The sequence below is a fragment of the Mizuhopecten yessoensis genome, unplaced genomic scaffold (assembly GCF_002113885.1).
Source record: "Mizuhopecten yessoensis strain PY_sf001 unplaced genomic scaffold, ASM211388v2 scaffold9025, whole genome shotgun sequence".
NCBI lineage: Eukaryota > Metazoa > Mollusca > Bivalvia > Pectinida > Pectinidae > Mizuhopecten > Mizuhopecten yessoensis.
In genome coordinates, this window is record NW_018407841.1 from 82059 (window position 1) to 100192 (window position 18134).

The 18134-nt window shown below is 36.5% G+C and overlaps 1 protein-coding gene across 2 annotated transcripts in view; it reads right to left on the bottom strand.

Moving 5' to 3' along the window:
- Window positions 1–18134, bottom strand: part of LOC110457132 (exportin-2-like) — a 34907-nt gene that overhangs the window by 6354 nt on the left and 10419 nt on the right. For both annotated transcript variants that reach the window (XM_021508242.1, XM_021508243.1), the window contains exons 5-22: window positions 17690–17835; window positions 17011–17101; window positions 16552–16659; window positions 15991–16083; window positions 14387–14554; window positions 13105–13234; window positions 12197–12262; window positions 11051–11160; window positions 10295–10387; window positions 9912–9996; window positions 8780–8841; window positions 7794–7933; window positions 6335–6438; window positions 5414–5511; window positions 4632–4782; window positions 3556–3755; window positions 1723–1820; window positions 247–332 (exon numbers count right to left, since the gene is read on the bottom strand). In XM_021508242.1, the coding sequence (XP_021363917.1) occupies window positions 247–332; window positions 1723–1820; window positions 3556–3755; window positions 4632–4782; window positions 5414–5511; window positions 6335–6438; window positions 7794–7933; window positions 8780–8841; window positions 9912–9996; window positions 10295–10387; window positions 11051–11160; window positions 12197–12262; window positions 13105–13234; window positions 14387–14554; window positions 15991–16083; window positions 16552–16659; window positions 17011–17101; window positions 17690–17835 (2029 nt within the window). The remainder of the gene's footprint in view (window positions 1–246; window positions 333–1722; window positions 1821–3555; window positions 3756–4631; window positions 4783–5413; window positions 5512–6334; window positions 6439–7793; window positions 7934–8779; window positions 8842–9911; window positions 9997–10294; window positions 10388–11050; window positions 11161–12196; window positions 12263–13104; window positions 13235–14386; window positions 14555–15990; window positions 16084–16551; window positions 16660–17010; window positions 17102–17689; window positions 17836–18134) is intronic.

Below are 18134 nucleotides of genomic sequence, written 5' to 3' on the forward strand. Positions count from 1 at the left end.
CCGCTCACGTGATAACATAATACGTCCCCGTCTTCGACGGGCGTATAAAAACCTGAAGAAACCCAGCAGACCTAGAATATCAAACAATGAAAGATACCTTGATCATCTATTTACAGATGTCTACCTGGAATAATGGCATAGCTGTCCAAAAAACATTAAATCCTCTATAACATCCATCAAACTGGGGACTTATTTTAAAGTCAATAACATCCTAATCATTTTTAAAACAATTACATTATTACTTACTTTTGATATATTTTGTTGTTTTTGAACTGGAAAGTCTTTGAAATATCAAAACAAATATTTGTTTTGTGTACTGCGTGACGACTTCACTGTAAAAACAAAAAAATCACATCAGCATCTCAGCACAAATCAGACCTTTACATATGGTGTAACAGAAAAAGAAGAAAACAATTATGTCGGAACCTCATGCACATCCTCCATTTTTTTTGAAGGAATAAAACAAAATGTAATATATATTTTTCTAATTTAATCTCATAAAAGATATTTCATAATTTAAAAAAAATCTCAAAGTCCTAATTTTCTTTGCAGTACAAGATTGTGCATCCTGTATACAATTGTATCCAGAGGGTAATGCTTAATGTCTACGCTATCATGGCAGGACATAAAACTACAGTGGAAAGGCAAAATACTCCAAACCTAACACAACCAGAGGTCCCAGTGCTTATAAGTGGTGGCCATCTTGTCTCACCAAAAAGTCCCAAAATGATACATGTGCTAAGGACCGAGGGAAACATTGAAATTTAAGCAAGATCTGTGACATGCTGAGAAATAGTGATGATTATCTTGAACTATCAAAATCTGGCTGCCTTTCGACCATTTTTCTTTCTTTCTGATTAGTCCCAAAATGAAACATGTACAACAAAGTCCAAGGAGAACTCTCATGGGAAATTTGAGAAAGCTCTGTCAAGTATGTCTTAAGAAATAGCAATAACAAACTTTAACACTCAAAATCAAAGATGGCGGTCATCTTGTTTTTCATATTATTCTCACAACTAAGCACCATAGGAAACCTTCATATTAATGAAATTTGAGAAAAGATCTGTCAAGTGCTTTTTGAGAAAAAGCGATAATAAGAACTGTTTTACACTCAAAATCAAAGATGGCGGTCTGGTGGCCATCTTGTTTTTCATATTACTCTCACAACTAAGCACCATAGAAGGCCTTCATATTAATGAAATTTGAGAAAAGATCTGTCAAGTGCTTTTTGAGAAAAAGTGATAATAACAACTGTTTAAGGTTGACGGACCGACAGTGGATGACATCTGATGATGGTGGGCTAGAAATATTATATAATATTAATATGGTATTCCTAAATCAACTTCCTACACTCTGCTGTCCTGTCTTTGTATGTTCGAATTCTAATGACTGATCTCATATGCTTCCCCATACCCAGGTATATCTATTGATCATCCTACACCATCGTCTGTACTAAAGTCATGTTCTCTTTCTAAATCGATTTACTATCCACTGTGGTCTGCACATTGTATAATCCACTGTCCCTATCTCCGATTCTCTCCCTAAAATACATTTCTTCAAGTCATCTTATTTTTTTAAACATCTGTCTGATTTATGTGTTCTCCCCAATGGATCTTCTTGTGACCAATACCATCTCCAGATTGACCAGATCGGTGATTTTCTCTCCTGCACACTCTATATTTGTTAGCCTAGCACAATAATGTTTAGAACTGTAAAACTTACTGAGGCATGTGCTCTATGATACTGTTGAGTAGATAAAATCCTTCATGATCGTTTACTTTAGAGGCAATAAGTTTCTGGAAGATGCCTAGTAATCCATTCTACAAGAAAAGAATAGAGAAATTCGTAAAAACACATTCAAATGATAAATTGAACAAGCTACATACACTTACATTCAGGTAGATAACCCCAAAAATATTCTGACACAGGAACTTAAAACAATAAACAATAACATATACAGATCACCGAATTGGTTTTTGCTGAAAAACATACCAACACTATGCAGAAACATATCAATGCATGAAAATTCAAGATTATTTTATTCTTCTTAACGCTAGAGTGCTATATGATAATCTTTGTAAGACTGGACGATGGTAATTTGTTTTAATTGTGGTACAGAAGTTAAAAAAAATGAAAAAAAAAATGGTGTTTTTATAATCATATTACAAAAATTTTCATGGCAATATATTTCGATACTCTTCATGAACTGCCAAGAGCTGTGCCGAAGGTCGATTCTAGTTTAGTTCACATGTTTAAAGAGTGCCAGAAAGCAGCTGGGCTGTTTAACAATCCCTGCATATACGTGCTACAGCTCCCCCTACGAATGGGGGCAGGAGCTGAGTTACACAGAAATGATAAGGCCCAAATGAGTATGTGCAGCAGATGAGAGCCCCCATGAATTAGTAGGTAAATAAAAGCTACCGACACATGTTAGTGTTGAACATGTGCTGAGATATAGAAAATAAGAATTAACTTTTAATGGTCCTGAATAGTCCATTTTGCATCAAATGTTTTTCTCTCCTGCAGTATTTGTATGTGTACATAGTTGCTGTTGAGTTTATTCTGCTGTCAGGATGCAGTTTTTAGACTGTCTATACTATCCCTGAGTATTGTTTCTGCTGTCAGGATGCAGTTTTTAGACTGTCTATACTATCCCTGAGTATTGTTTCTGCTGTCAGGATGCAGTTTTTAGACTGTCTATACTATCCCTGAGTATTGTTTCTGCTGTCAGGATGCAGTTTTTAGACTGTCTATACTATCCCTGAGTATTGTTTCTGCTGTCAGGATGCAGTTTTTAGACTGTCTATACTATCCCTGAGTATTGTTTCTGCTGTCAGGATGCAGTTTTTAGACTGTCTATACTATCCCTGAGTATTGTTTCTGCTGTCAGGATGCAGTTTTTAGACTGTCTATACTATCCCTGAGTATTGTTTCTGCTGTCAGGATGCAGTTTTTAGACTGTCTATACTATCCCTGAGTATTGTTTCTGCTGTCAGGATGCAGTTTTTAGACTGTCTATACTATCCCTGAGTATTGTTTCTGCTGTCAGGATGCAGTTTTTAGACTGTCTATACTATCCCTGAGTATTGTTTCTGCTGTCAGGATGCAGTTTTTAGACTGTCTATACTATCCCTGAGTATTGTTTGTTGATGCACCAGACTGACAGTAATAGTCGAAAGTATTCATGGAGAAATGAAATAATCAGTAAAGTTAATATGGAGGAATAGGGGCCTCCACAGGTGCAAAACCAAAGAATTCATTGAAGACTGGGCTCTGTACACTGTCATGGAATTAAGGATTGAGGACTGGACCTCAACACACAAACAAACATTAAGAAGTGAGGTCTAGGCCTCCTTATGTCCTTGTTGAAGCCAGGAGAGGACACACTGAAGACATGACTGGGAAACCATGTACTTACAGATGGTGTTGTGACTAAAATTGAACTCCCATTAGTAGAAATAAAGGTGAGGAGTTTTGTAGAAATGTTGTTTCACAAACCATGTTTAAACACATATTTAAAGTTCAATTGTTTTAATCACATGGTGCATTACTTACCAGTTTTTCTGCCTCAATCTGATTGTTTCCCTTCTCTATGTACGCCTGTAAGAGCCGTACTAGAGGGGGGATGTTTCCCGGACGCTCCCACAGAGCCGGCACCAGCAGGAATGGGAAGAGAACCATGTAGGAGTGTGGGATAACCCCCTGGTGGTAGTCCATTAACAGCGACAGCATTTGGAACACATAGGGTACAAACTCTGTAAACAGAAAGGTTTTCTGTGTATGTCATGTCACAACATCTACAGAAAAAGTCAATCCATAGTCCCTCAACGACAGTGATGTCTTTATTTACCAAAGTGTATACCTATCTCAGGATTTCTCAATCCATCTAACGTATACCTTTGGTTTGTAACAGTACATACCTTACAGTTAATTCCGCCTATGTAATTACTTATGCAATTATGGGAACCCTATTATCATGTCACCAATTTAATTGTTTACACACATATCGATGACGTCGCAATACCGTGTTGTTCTGATGATGACTTGCCTCGGAGTGGAAACATGTCAATCTTGCTCCAATAAATTCCGATGTCTGGAAGAGATTTGCCGTGTTATCGTACCTTCTTGGTATCCACGGTATAATTGACCAAGAAATTGAACTTCAGTTATCTAGGACGTTGTGTCTCCACCCCCTTTTTGTGATCTATCTCAGGATAGTATACATAGACATACTTGTTGTACTCCGCACTCAGCCAGCCAAGACATACTTGCACACCAAATCTGGTTACTCCAGGTGAAATAGTATGGAAGATATGCCACAGACATAAGAAACATAAAATGTCTTTTTAAATAAGAGTCAACCCACAAAAGATCTTAAGTCATTACATTTATAAATGAATGACATTTTTAATGAATAAATAACAAGAGAAAGTAGATATATGTGTCGAAAGTTTTTGTGTCAGAGGTACATTTTCCAGGGGTTCTGGACATCACTTTAAAGGAGAAGAATTGATGAGCAAAATATATGTGTAGAGTTGGGGTTTTTTCAGCATTTTCATGCCAAAAAGTACCTGCACATATTACGAAGGTTTTTACAGTACTCTACGGAAGTAAATGACAGAGCTACGTACCCTGGACGTCCTGTTGTAAGATGTCTGTGAAGGGAGTGAACAGGGCCTGTTCAAACTGGTGAATAGCCTCCATACTGTGTTTACACACGGACCGGATACTGATACAAAGCGACTCAAAAAGGTAATGGTTGAAGTGAGGCTTGCTGGGATTCTGTAAAGGTTAAAATAATGGTAAATTTTAATGTGCTACATAATAACTTGAACGGTATTGCTTGTTTTGCTATTTGCGTTAAAGTCTATTACCAATATCAAATCAGGACCCTTAATAAAAGGAAATTTCTACAGTTGTAATTTTTCCAGATACAATAGAACAACAACTGTTAGCGAAGTGATTCAGTGAACAAACCTATGGACCATTAGACCTAAGTTTTTATATACAAACTGTACTATAGCTAGCCATGGAGGTTTGTATCATAGAGGCATTTTTACCTTGCTAACTTGTATGAGTTCTAGTACTTAACCTTGCTAACTTGTAAAAGTTCTAGTACTTTACCTTGCTAACTTGTACGAGTTCTAGTACTTTACCTTGCTAACTTGTATGAGCTTTGAGTACTTTACTTTGCTAACGTGTATGAGTTTTTTGTCCTTAACTTGCTAACTTGTATGAGTTTTTGTCCTTAACTTGCTAATGTGTATGAGATTTTTGTCCTTAACTTGCTAATGTGTTTGAGTTTTTTGTACTTTACCTTGCTAATGTGTTGGAGTTTTTGTACTTTACCTTGCTAACTGGTATGAGTTTTTTGTCCTTACCTTGCTAACTTGTATGAGTTTTTTGTCCTTACCTTGCTAACTTGTATGAGTTTTTCTGTGAGGACCTTCATCAGCTGAGCCATAAATGGAAGTACATTCTCCTGCATCATGGACATCGTCCTCATGATAGCTGTAAACGTGGACAGCATGTTTAACGTTTCTAATTGTAGAAATCGTAGACAGCATGTTAAACGTCTCTAATCGTAGCAATCTTCTTACCTCTCAAGGAAATCTTATAAATCTTGTCTGAAAATTACTGATTTTTCTTTTGTCTTAATTTGTAAAAATTTTTTTTTTTTTAGAGAATTTTAATGCATAATTGTTCTAACAGGGTAAAAAACCTGACCTACAAAATGTAAACATACATATAACCCCACTTCTGCTTTGATGAAAGGGGTGCTAAAATGACCTATGTTTGATATATTGTAATGATAAAGTACTCCTCAAGATTTATTCACGTGAAATTTGACAACTGTTGGAGTTCTACTATTAGAGTAATGAAGCTAAATACAGACCAAGGGAAGAGACAAACACCTGATGCCTCTCTGTGACAGGGGAACATTAAAAGCTGTAATTTGCTAGCTTTCCATTTGATCACATACCTGTTGAATCTTGTTATAGTAATACAAGCAATTTTCAGACCATGAAATACAGTTGGTATTGCACATTGACAATACGGAATGTTGTATTTACCTACTAGCCTAGCCGGAACTACTTTTTATGGGAATCCCCTTGTCATGGCAAACTGAAAAGTTCCCGGTATTTGCAAAAAAAATCAAAGTTTACAAAATCTTTGAATTAATCTCTACCAAATACGGAAGGTATGTGATATCTAACGAATCAGAATGCACTCATTTATTGTGCGGATGTAAATATTCGTCCGCGCAATCAACTTGTGCTTTCTGATTCGTTAGAAAAACACAAGTGTGTGGCATATATACATTACCACCTACCTTTCATTATGTATTCGTTTTCTGTTGATCCTGGGTGGTTCAATGCCTCCAATAAATTATTGACCATATCACCAGCAAATGCCTGAACATCTGTGTATGCAACACTGAAAAAGATTTGTTTTTCACAAATTAGAAGTCTGACCAGTAAAAACTGGATAGTTGTGCCTTTTTTCTGTCTTATTCTAACAAATATTTTAGACACCCCATCATTATATATATATATGGATGTCTATCTGGAATAACCCCGATTTAAAAATGACTTCTGAAAATTGCTTTGAATAACATAATGTCCTGACCGTTACTCATAGAACTACTATAAACTAACATGTATATTGTATTTCTAACTATCAACAGTACCCTTTTTCTATGTACAGTCCTGTGCCAAATTAAAGGTCACAGGCAAGGTTTCCTTCCATATTTTATGCATTTCTATGTTTTTTCAGTGTAATTTTCCTTAGTCACTTTTAAGGTTACTTAATTTCTCTCTCATGGTATTTTCATAATTTTCTGTCAAGCTTTTTTACAAGATATGATGACTTAAAATTCGGAATTAAATTTTTACAATAACACTTTGGTAAGATAAACAACAAAATGGTGCAACAAAAATTATTTGATTTTAATCATTTAGTGCATCTTGTAAAGCAAGCACTGAATGGAGAGAACTATAAATTCACTTCTAAGGTACATTAGCTGGTGATGACTAGATCGAGACATGGACAGGCATCATTGCAGTATCACCTTTCAGTCAGAAATAAATGTCAAATATGGTTGATCTGGATAAAGACTATTTAACCCTTTCACCACTGTAGAGCATAATGGACTCATCCAGATAAATGTATGGGTAGAATCTAGTGAAGTTACCTAGAGGTAAAAGAGTTAATCCATAAAACTTAGTGAAACTATCTCCAAATTCCAGTAATTTTTATGAAATTTGACAAATGGCTGGTATCTGACTAAGATGACCAGATCTATTCTCGAAAATCGTCGACTAGAACTGTAAATAATACCCCCTGCTCTGTCAAACTGGAAAACATATCGTGATCAATATTTATGATGACAATGGGTACAAAATCTCATCAAAGTCTGTTCAAGATTACCAGCTGTTGTCCACATACTAATTAGTCCCTGTTATAGTCGAACTTACTGTATGTGGACAACAGCTGGTAATTTTTAACAGACTTTGATGAGATTTCGTACCCATTGTCATCATTAAAATATGCATCACGATGTTTTCCAGTTTGACCATTTTCATGGCAGACTATCACCAGTGTCGCTCCAACTATCCTAACTCGTGTAAATAAAGCATTCCAATCGCCCCAATAGAGCTCATCTTATTGGCTTTAATGTACTATCTAGAGGCAAACACAGCAATCTTGAATCCCAAAATTTGATAGTTAGTTATTCAACATATAGTACATTATATTTCCTTGTACATCACTCCAAAATATGGAATACTCACGCAGGCTTGCCACCGTCTGGACTGCGCACCATGAAGAGCCTCTCTATGGTGTGTGCGGCATATGTGTGCACCACTAGACTGTTCGCCTTCAGGAAGCGCACCAGGTGTGGCAAACTCGCCGTTAACGATTCCCGAGGTAACTGTTGTGTGGATAACAATTATATCAACATACATCAACATTCTTGTCAAAAATACATTTTTCTATTGTTTTATTATTCTAACTTATCATTTTAGCTTGTTTGACATTTGTAATCCAGTTAATGATATGCTACACAAATGTACATCCAATCACCATGGGTTTGTACTGTCAGATTTGTTCATTGCAAATTTAGGCACATAAACCTTAAGGTTAATTAATATGCTATTTTTAACACTCTTTTACATGATGACCGATATCAAATTTCTATGACTCATAATACTGCAGATTTGAGTACAGTGGAAAGTGTAGTTTCAATATCCGAATTCTGTAGCGGTAATGGTATTAAACACCCAGTTCAGAAGCCTAATATTATTTTAACATACCAGTGCTACCAGAAGCCTAATATTATTTTAACATACCAGTGCTACTCTATCAAATAGAAGATAAATATTTGCTATCTTGGTCCAAGCTAACAAGTCAGTACTAAAACTGATCACAAAAAATATTTTTTCTTCTGCCTAAGCACATATCATCTGTTTAAAACAACATGAATGCCTTTGTGGCCATGCAAAATCAGTTTCATTATTGAACTTTCAAAATCAACTGCAAAATGAAGTTACCAGACCAAAAGCATTGATTTGTTTGACAATTGTCTTAAGGTAGTAACAGTGACCTGTTAAATGTAAAAGAAACACTGTAATACAGTAAATTGAGACTTTAGAAATTGTAAATCTCTTAAATCTCGATTTACAGCAGTGTTTCTCTGAAGTAGATTTAGAATGTGATTGAAACAAAGAGGCGAGTTATACATGATCCACATTTAGTTGTCCAGTGTTCCAGCACTCACCTGATTTCTAAATACCATTAAGTACTTAATCGCGTCGGCCTTGAGAATGGGACTGACATTAACTGAAACGTAAAATTAAAAATAGCAGTAAATCATATGTAAATCAACATTACAGCAGTTTACCAGACTAGTTCCAGAAACAAATGATTTGGGGGTTTTATGCTTGTTCTCGAGTATCCCACTTTTTAAAAAAGCAAGAGGCCCATCGAGAAGATGAGCTAAAAACAGTTGTTTCTGGGTCAGGAACATTGAAACATGTAAACAGACAGTTGTTTCTGGGCCAGGAACACTGCAATATGTAAACAGACAGCTGTTTCTGGGCCAGGAACATTACAACATGTAAACAGACAGCTGTTTCTGGGCCAGGAACATTGAAACATGTAAACAGACAGCTGTTTCTTGGCCAGGGACACTGCAACATGTAAACAGACAGCGGTTTCTGGGCCAGGAACATTGAAACATGCAAACAGACAGCTGTTTCTGGGCCAGGAACACTGCATCATGTAAACAGACAGCTGTTTCTGGACCACGAACATTGAAACATGTAAAAAGACAGCTGTTTCTGGGCCAGCAACACTGCAACATGTAAACAGACAGTTGTTTCTGGGCCAGGAACACTGCAACTTGTAAACAGACAGATGTTTCTGGGCCAGGAACACTGCAACTTGTAAACAGACAGATGTTTCTGGGCCAGGAACACTGCAATATGTAACAAGACAGCTGTTTCTGGGCCAGGAACCCTGCAACATGTAAACAGACAGCTGTTCCTGGGCCAGGAACACTGCAACATGTAGACAGATAGCTGTTTCTGGGCCAGGAACACTGCAATATGTAAACAGGCAGCTGTTTCTGGGTCAGAAGCTGTTTCTGGGCCAGGAACATTGAAACATGCAGACAGACAGCTGTTTCTGGGTCAGGAACACTGCAACATGTAAACAGATAGCTGTTTCTGGGCCAGGAACATTGAAACATGTAAACAGACGGCTATTTCTGGGCCAGGAACATTGAAACATGTAAACAGACAGTTGTTTCTGGGCCAGGAACATTGAAACATGTAAACAGACAGCTGTACTGTGGAAGAAGAGTGGCACTGTGTGCCTATGCCTGTTATATCGTGTGAGGTTAGACTCACCGTCACTGGCTTGTAGATCTGGAGCTATGTGGGACTGGAAAAAGTCGGTGATGTTTACCAAGCTGCTTGTCTGAGTTATACCGTGCTACAAACAGACAGGTGTTTCATGTTTACATCATAAGGACACACTATGTACCAGGTACAGGTCTGGAATATAAGTCCACCTTATCAATGTATCTATAAACATCACCAAAACTTGCTTCTATTCAGAATGATTTGTAATTCAAAATTGATTCTGTCAAAATACGCCATAACAATCATCAACATCATTCTTTGTTTGGCCTTAAAAAAGAAAGTCATTTTTTTCATTTTTTTTTTTTTTTAAACTTCAATTTATATGTCAAAGCTTGTTTGTAACATTGCAATCAAAGCTAAGATCTTACCTTCTGTGTCTGAGCTTTGGCTGCTAAAGAAGTTACGAGGTACAACGCCACATCTTTAGATTTCCAGTTTCCTGTAGGATTTTTAGAATATTCCTTCAAGAAAAAAAGAAATGTATAAACAATCATGAATAAATGTATAGATAATTCAGTTGTAAGTCTACAAAGTTCAAAATGAGTTTTCTTTAAAAATTTGATTCTTTCTTTAACCCTTTCACCCCAACGTAACTTGAGTAGACCCTACCATACATTCATCTGGATGAGTCAACTATGGCCTACAGTGGTGAAAGGGTTAAAGATTGTGTTTAATTATGATTGTACAAATCAAAGTTTCTGTATCTTGTTCTCTATTTTGTACATTGTGGATGCATCAATTCATCATTATGCCGATCGTGACCTGTCAGTCGGAATAGTCGATAATTTTGCTAAAATTGTAAAAATTTATATACAAAACTGAGTCCCCTTTGTCCAAAGATGCTCTGTAACAAATTTGGTCAAAATCCCTCAATTACTTTAGAAGGAGAAGATTTCTGAAGATTAACCTCATTTCTCCTGTTTGGCCCTGCCCCTTCTGCCCAATGGGGGGGGGGGGACTATACCCTTCTGGTCAGATGCGCGAATAAAAACAACTGTTAAAATTCAAAGTAAGGACTAAGAGGGAAACAATTTGTGTAACGGGAATCACAATCAAACGTGTCCTCTCTACTCTTCACCTAATACCATGTATGGCTCAATGGCAGAGAAGTATATAATATTTACCTCGAGAAGAGCTTGTATGTACTGAGAGAAGTTCTGGATTACGATTCCCTCAAAGGATTTACTGAGTGCTTGCACCAAGTCACAGGCTGACCGTCTCCGTGTGTCCACATCTATATAAATATCAAACAATAGTTTTGTAGTAAGGTAAATATCACAGATCAGACTTAACACATTCTAGGTTACATTGTTCCATTACAACACAGGGTTTTTCTTTCAATACCTAGTTGCAAGACGTCTGTTAGACCCTCAGATGAAATACTATAGCAAACTGCTAGGCATTTAATCCAAATATCATCACCTTGCACCTTTTGGTTATCCAGAAAAAGTTTTTGAAGACTTTTTACACATTTGACCCAAGTGACCCTGAAGTGGGTCAAGGTCCATTATTTGAACAGCCTTTATAGCACTTCATTCCAGCATTATATTGCTCTAATATAATCTCCCAGGGACTTTTGGTAATTCAAAAAAGTCATTTGAAGATTAAAACATATTTGACCTCAGTGACCCTGAAAATGGGTCAAGGTCATTCATTTGAACAAAGTTGGTAAACTTTCATCCCTTCAAATCCCATTAGCCTAGGCCAAGAAGTCATTTCAAGAAACAAGACGCTCGATGGGCCTGCATCACTTACCTTAAAAGTGGACTAAAATAAAGCTACAGGCAAATTATCATTATGATTCAAAAGAACCTGTTAAAAGATTTAAACACATTTGACCCCAGTGACCTTAAAAGTAACCTTTTTATCCCAGCATGTTACTGGCCAAAAATCATCACCCTGGTCTTTTTGGTTATTAGTTGATGCCCGACGCACGATGGACGGATGACGGATGCTGTGCCACAACATAAGCTCACTTGGCCCTTCAGGTCAGGTGAGCTATAAATTTTATTAATATAAAGATGCAACCATGCTTTAAAAGCTTTTAGGATAGTGTCAAATAATGTTTTTGAATCTATTTTTCAAATTTCACAGTATGCAGTAATTATAACTATCAATGTGAAGTTGTGCGGTGAACACTTCCTTCCTGACATAAACACTGCAAAGGTTTTTGCACTTTACCCCTCCATTAAGAAATGGAATGAGGGAGATCTCCCTCACTGGAGGTTTCAGAGGTTGATACCTATGATGAGTTTACATCCATTACTCACCAGAACCTTCGATGTCTCTCCTGATATACTCATCAGGGTTATCTTCAAACAATTCCTCGTCTGCAGCTGTAAAATAAAACATACAATTTGTTTCCGACAAGAAAGTCAAATAAAGTCAAACCAATTTTGTAAATACATTGATTTTTACTTAATGCCACATTGCTTATTAACATAACCCTATGTTTTCTTCAAACAAATGACATAACCTTAACAAGAGGCCTAGAGTGCCTGGCCGTATTGCTCACCTAGATATTTGAACAATCATGGGGAAATGTTTTTCGTTAAAGTAATTTGCAAATATTTCCATGTAATGAGTCACCCTGGCTTAATTAAGAATGTTTCAGACTAAATGAAACTTCAGACTACTCTATCCAATCATGCTACTGTCTTATATCATCACTCACAGCCTCCTTGTAATGCAGAAGAAGTTGTTTAAAGATTAATACATATTTGATCCATTTGACCTTAGAAGTAGGTCAAGGTCATTTATTTGGGGAAACTTAATAGTTCTTCATGCCAGGTACCTACTGGCCAAATATCATGGCCGTAGGCCCTCCGGTTCTTAAGAAGAAGTCGTTCAAAGACAAATTTGACGGACAACAGACAGCACACCTTACCATAATCTCACAGGCACTTCATGCCAGGTGAGTGAAAAACGGTGTATTCGGGTTTTGTACCGATATCAGAATCTGACAAGAAATCACTTGTTTTCTTAAATTTATTTTTGCTACCAATCTTGTATTTCAATTTGCATTTATTCCCCTAAACAGCATTTTTTGTGAACTTTTTGTAATTTCTATTCAACTGAAAATATTGAAGGTTCCAATTCATATGATAAAGGTAGCAGCTTTGTTTATATATGTCATTGTATTGTATTGTACTGCACAATAAAAAGACTACTGCCATACCTCGAAACTGCATGTTGGGAACAATCACTTTCTCACAGATGCTGGACAAGGTTGCTGGATCCTCAAACAAACTTTTGTATGATGGTCGCTCGGCAACAGACGCCAGGAACTGGATGGCATTGCTTACCAACTGTTAACAATAAGGAGATTTATCACCTTTACTCATTTAAATATTAAAACTAATTAGTAAAATTTACTTTTCTCAAATAAACAGATTTTTTCTGCAAATCTTCTGTGGTATTAAATCAGACCACATTTGCTTCCATAACATTAAAGCTAACTTATCATTATTTTCATCATGTTAAGTTGTGTGTTTTTAAGCCCTCATTATTAATCAGGTGTTAAGTGTTTAAATCCGAAAGTTATAAGTACTGATAAAAATACTGGCCCAGAGGGCCTGTATTGCTCACCTTGATAATCATGGGAATATATTCTCATTAAAATGTAACACTGCATACTTCCTAATATTTGCTCATAACATAACACTACATATTGCCAAATATTGGCTCTGTCACTCAGCATCACCTGCCCTTCATCGAGTCCTTTTTTTTGGCTGCCCTGCTGAAGTGGGGTGATTTAAAAAATTTACCTCAATTTCCACCCATCTACTCCCAGGAAGGCCCCCCTTTCGTTTATACAAAATTGAGTCACCTTGGGCAATGCTCAATACCAAATTTGTTTAAAAAAAAAACATCGTACTGAAGAAGGATTTTAAAGTTATCCCTATGTTCTCCTTTATAGGCCCTACCCCTCTGCCCCCAGGGTGGTCGGTGCACCCTCTGTTTATACAAAATTGAATTCCCAAGGACATTCTGACAAAGTTTGGTTCAAATCCCTCCATTCATAAAGAGGGAGAACGATGTTAAACAGTTTACATTAACTTACCCACTTACCCCGATTTGGCCACGCACCTATGCCCCCAGGGGGGGGGGAGGCTACACCCTCCGTTGATACAAAATCGAGTCCTTTTTGCCAAAGGATGCTTGTTATCAAATTTGGTTAAAAATTTCTCTAACGGTACAGAAGTAGAAGGTTTGTAAGTTAAAGATACCCTGCCCCTCAGCCCCCAAGAGGGCCACACCCTCCTTTAATACAAAATGTAATCCCCTTTGGCCTAGGATGCTCCAGACCTTTAGTCAAAATTCCCTGAACTGTTCAGGACAAGTAGCGTTTAAAGGAAAAGTTGATGGACAGACAGACGACGGACCCGCGGCATAAGCTCACCAGTCCTTTGGACCAGGTGATCTAACAACAGCCCAATATTCTCAGACAAGATCCTTACCAGGTCATACTTGACTTGCTGACCAGTAGTGACCAGGAGGTTCCAGATGGCAGTGACAAACTGGGGCAGCTGTTGAGAGAATTCCTCGTCATACTTCTGCGCGTAGAGGGCAACGTTATCACAGATCTGAGATTTCACCTGCTCCAGGAGGCCAGCCTCCTCTTCATCCTGCCAATCAACCCATGTTTAAACTTAGCAAAATGATAAAGGTCTGTCTTTAATTTTTGAATTGGAAGGTCAGAGCCTGTTTTCATGCGCAAGCATGAATTCTGTGATCAGGCAAACTTTTATGTAACTCAACTATATTTTGTAAGATGGTCAAAAAGTTACCCATAAGTGTAAACACTGACAAACAGTTACTATTTCAAAATAGGTTTCCAGTCATTATAATGCATATTCCAACCTTACTTGGCTCTTAACATACGTAAATAAAGAATTTTTCCCCCCATGGGGAACCCCTGGAAAACCAAACAATCAGACGGCAGTATTCACACACGCGATCAGACACGAAGCCATGGTTCCCACTTCATAATTCCTTCAGCCTTCCGTGTTTTGGTTTCTTCTACGGGGTTCCAACTGCTACTGGCGTTGTTTGTACTATATTACTTTATTTTGTTTTAATTTAGCATTTTGCTTTATTTATTTAGATGTAAGTGTCTGAAATTCTTCCATAATATTGACAAAATATGTTGTTTTTTCTCTATTAATTTATCATGGGAACAAGAAAATTATGCTTGAGCACAGAATCTGAGTTTGAGCACGAGACCAATGCCATGAATACAGGCCCAGTGAAAGATTCATGTTATAAAACACACTGTTACTGTCTAGCCTCAAATCCTAATCTTCACTTTTGATCTTTAATGTCCTGAAAAATGTACAATGTACTTCCTGCAAACTTTCAAATGACCATGAAGATATATTTGGTTTATCATGTTTTCGTTAATTACAGTTTTAAAGATCTCAGCACAATACAACAAAAGCTGTATGCCTGCCACTTCAAAGCTGTACACTTGTTATATCAAAAGTTAAACAACTGTCTTATAAAAAGTTGTACTTTTTTTTAAAAATGTACTCCTGCAGTAAAAAATATTTATTTTTTACATTTCCTGATATATTAAAAGTTTTAACGTGCTATAGCTAAATCAAATGGAAAAGGAAATAGATCAAACAGGAAACAACTTCACAATCCTTATTTAACAACATCAAACCGGCACTTTTTCTGAATACCGGTTTGATTTCTGTAAAAGGATTTCACTTTTTGTTACTTATTACCTGTTCGTGAACATGAAACAGGTAACTGCCTACTTATTGTCATTAACTCTAAGGTGTATTGTTTCTTCTAAACAAGAGGCCCAATAGGTCTGTATTGCTCTCAAATCATTAAATGTTGTTTGCACACCACATTTGTGACCTTCATGTTTCAAGGTCAAATTTATTTGAACAATCTTGATAGAAAGCAAGCTATTTAATACAAGCTAAATGATTTTATTTGATATATTATTGATCTGTTTAAGAGGATCCAATGTTTTTTCTGGGTGAACAGATAAATTTACTGATGTAGAGGAGTGGTAAGTGTCAATTAAAACCAACATGTTATATATTACCTCTGTCTGTAGGAGTTTATTGTCTGCACTTAACAGGGTCAGGAAATGGGTCATCCAAATGGCCATATTATCCTCAAAGTGTTCTGGTAAGTCCTTTAATCACAAATAAAGTAATACTACAATAATGACATTCTTATATCCTGTAACAAACGGCTTCTAATAATTATTCGACAAACAATAACCAGTAATATCAATGTTTGGGTCAACTTATATATATCATATTTGTCAAACATGTGGTATTAAAAACAATTTACAATTCACTTTTGTCTCTGTTTACCTGTCGAACTATATACATCTGATATGTTTATCTCAAAACGAATCGGGCTTCACCTTAATGAATTACAAAATATGTTATAGAGAACTTCACAAATCTTTTTAAACTATTGATACGGGACAGCTTATAAAAGTGTTGGGGCTAACTAGCAAAGTCTGCCTGAAAATGAGATTACTTAACCCTTTCACCACTGTAGACCATAATGGACTCATCCAGATCAATGCATGGAAGAGTCTACTAAAGATACATAGGGGTGAAAGGGTTAAACATTAACAAGTGCTTCTTACCTGGAAGTTGAGACTATAGAATATTTTACAAATTAAGACTATGGAACTGAAGATGACTTTGAGGGCACTAGGATCGGTGGCATGGGTCTTGGCTAAGTCCATTGTTGCCTGCAATGAGGAAAGTGATTAAAAATAAAACTTCACAAGATTCTTTTATTCCCAAGATATCAGGAAGTATGTCTTATATATACACATGACGTCAAAACAAAACAGCATACAACAACTAATAACAGCCACATAATTCCCCTGCTAACTTTACTGACAGGAAGTAACACATTTAACAATTCTCCAGTTTCTGTCAAAGAATCTTTCAGTCTTTGTCAATTTAATGAGTCAAAAACCTTTAAACATCAAAGTGCATTTGTAAGATTATATACCAGTGACACAGGGGAGGTTTTCAGTGGATGGAAACCTCACTAGTTATATAACGTACCAATGTCATACATTAATGATACTTACATTGAACAGTTCAGTGAACGGTCGCGCAAAATTTTCCAGAACAAACTTGATTTCTGTCCACAATTGTTGTGATTTGAACTCGTGACGATATCTACAGTTGAATACAATTTAATTAATTAAATGAACAAGAATAAATCAATGATAACATTTAGCATAGTACACATTTCAATACTTCTGAACTTTGAAACAGCTTTCAGCTAGGAACACAACAGGAAGAGTTGTTACGACACAGAATATATCGGAGGTAAGCACTATTGATTGATGCACAGGACAAGAATATTATTGATCACAAATCTTTCACCAATAAGTCCTTACAACTGATGAAGCACATCACCTAAATCTGAAAAGTCAATGCAGTTATTTTTATATACTTCAATAGGGGAACAAACACAAGCTAGTCGACTTTTGATGTTAAAATCAGATGTTCACCTTGAAGAACAAATTTTACAAAACTGTGGTTATCCAGCTGTTTGAAGCACAAGTGGGCTTCAATCATTAATATAATGTACAATTTTAGTAACAAACTGCTAAGGAACTGGCTGACAGCAAAAGATCATATCAATGAAATGGTTAGTATTAAAATGTTACAGCCAAAGATCATATCAATGAAATGGTTAGTATTAAAATGTTACAAGTGCCCACAAATGATTACATAGTAATGAAAGAACATATATAGAACCTTTTAAACAGAGAATGAGCAGTACGAAGAATTCCATTGATAACGTGAAAGTCGCCCGTCTGAAACTTGGTCACCATTTCTGTGATAAGGTCTGGCCACTTTTCTGGGAAGTCCTCGCGTCCAATTATACTGATAGCATCACTTAGCTGTAATATAGATATGTTACAAGGTATAATTTAGTGTCAGACTCATTTCATTGTCGGACTTCATTTCATTTAAGTCATACTCACAGGCGCATTCCAATTTTTGCCAGGGAAGAGATTAATATACAAGAGGCCCATGGGCCTTAACGGTCACCTGATATATTTATACAGAGAGTTGATTTCGTTTTTAACATGAACAGAAATATTATTCAAAGTGACAAAAAACAATAAAACCACCTTATTCAATATCTAGCATACAGATTTCAGACTAAAAAGGATTTGAAACTAGCACCTCTGATTCT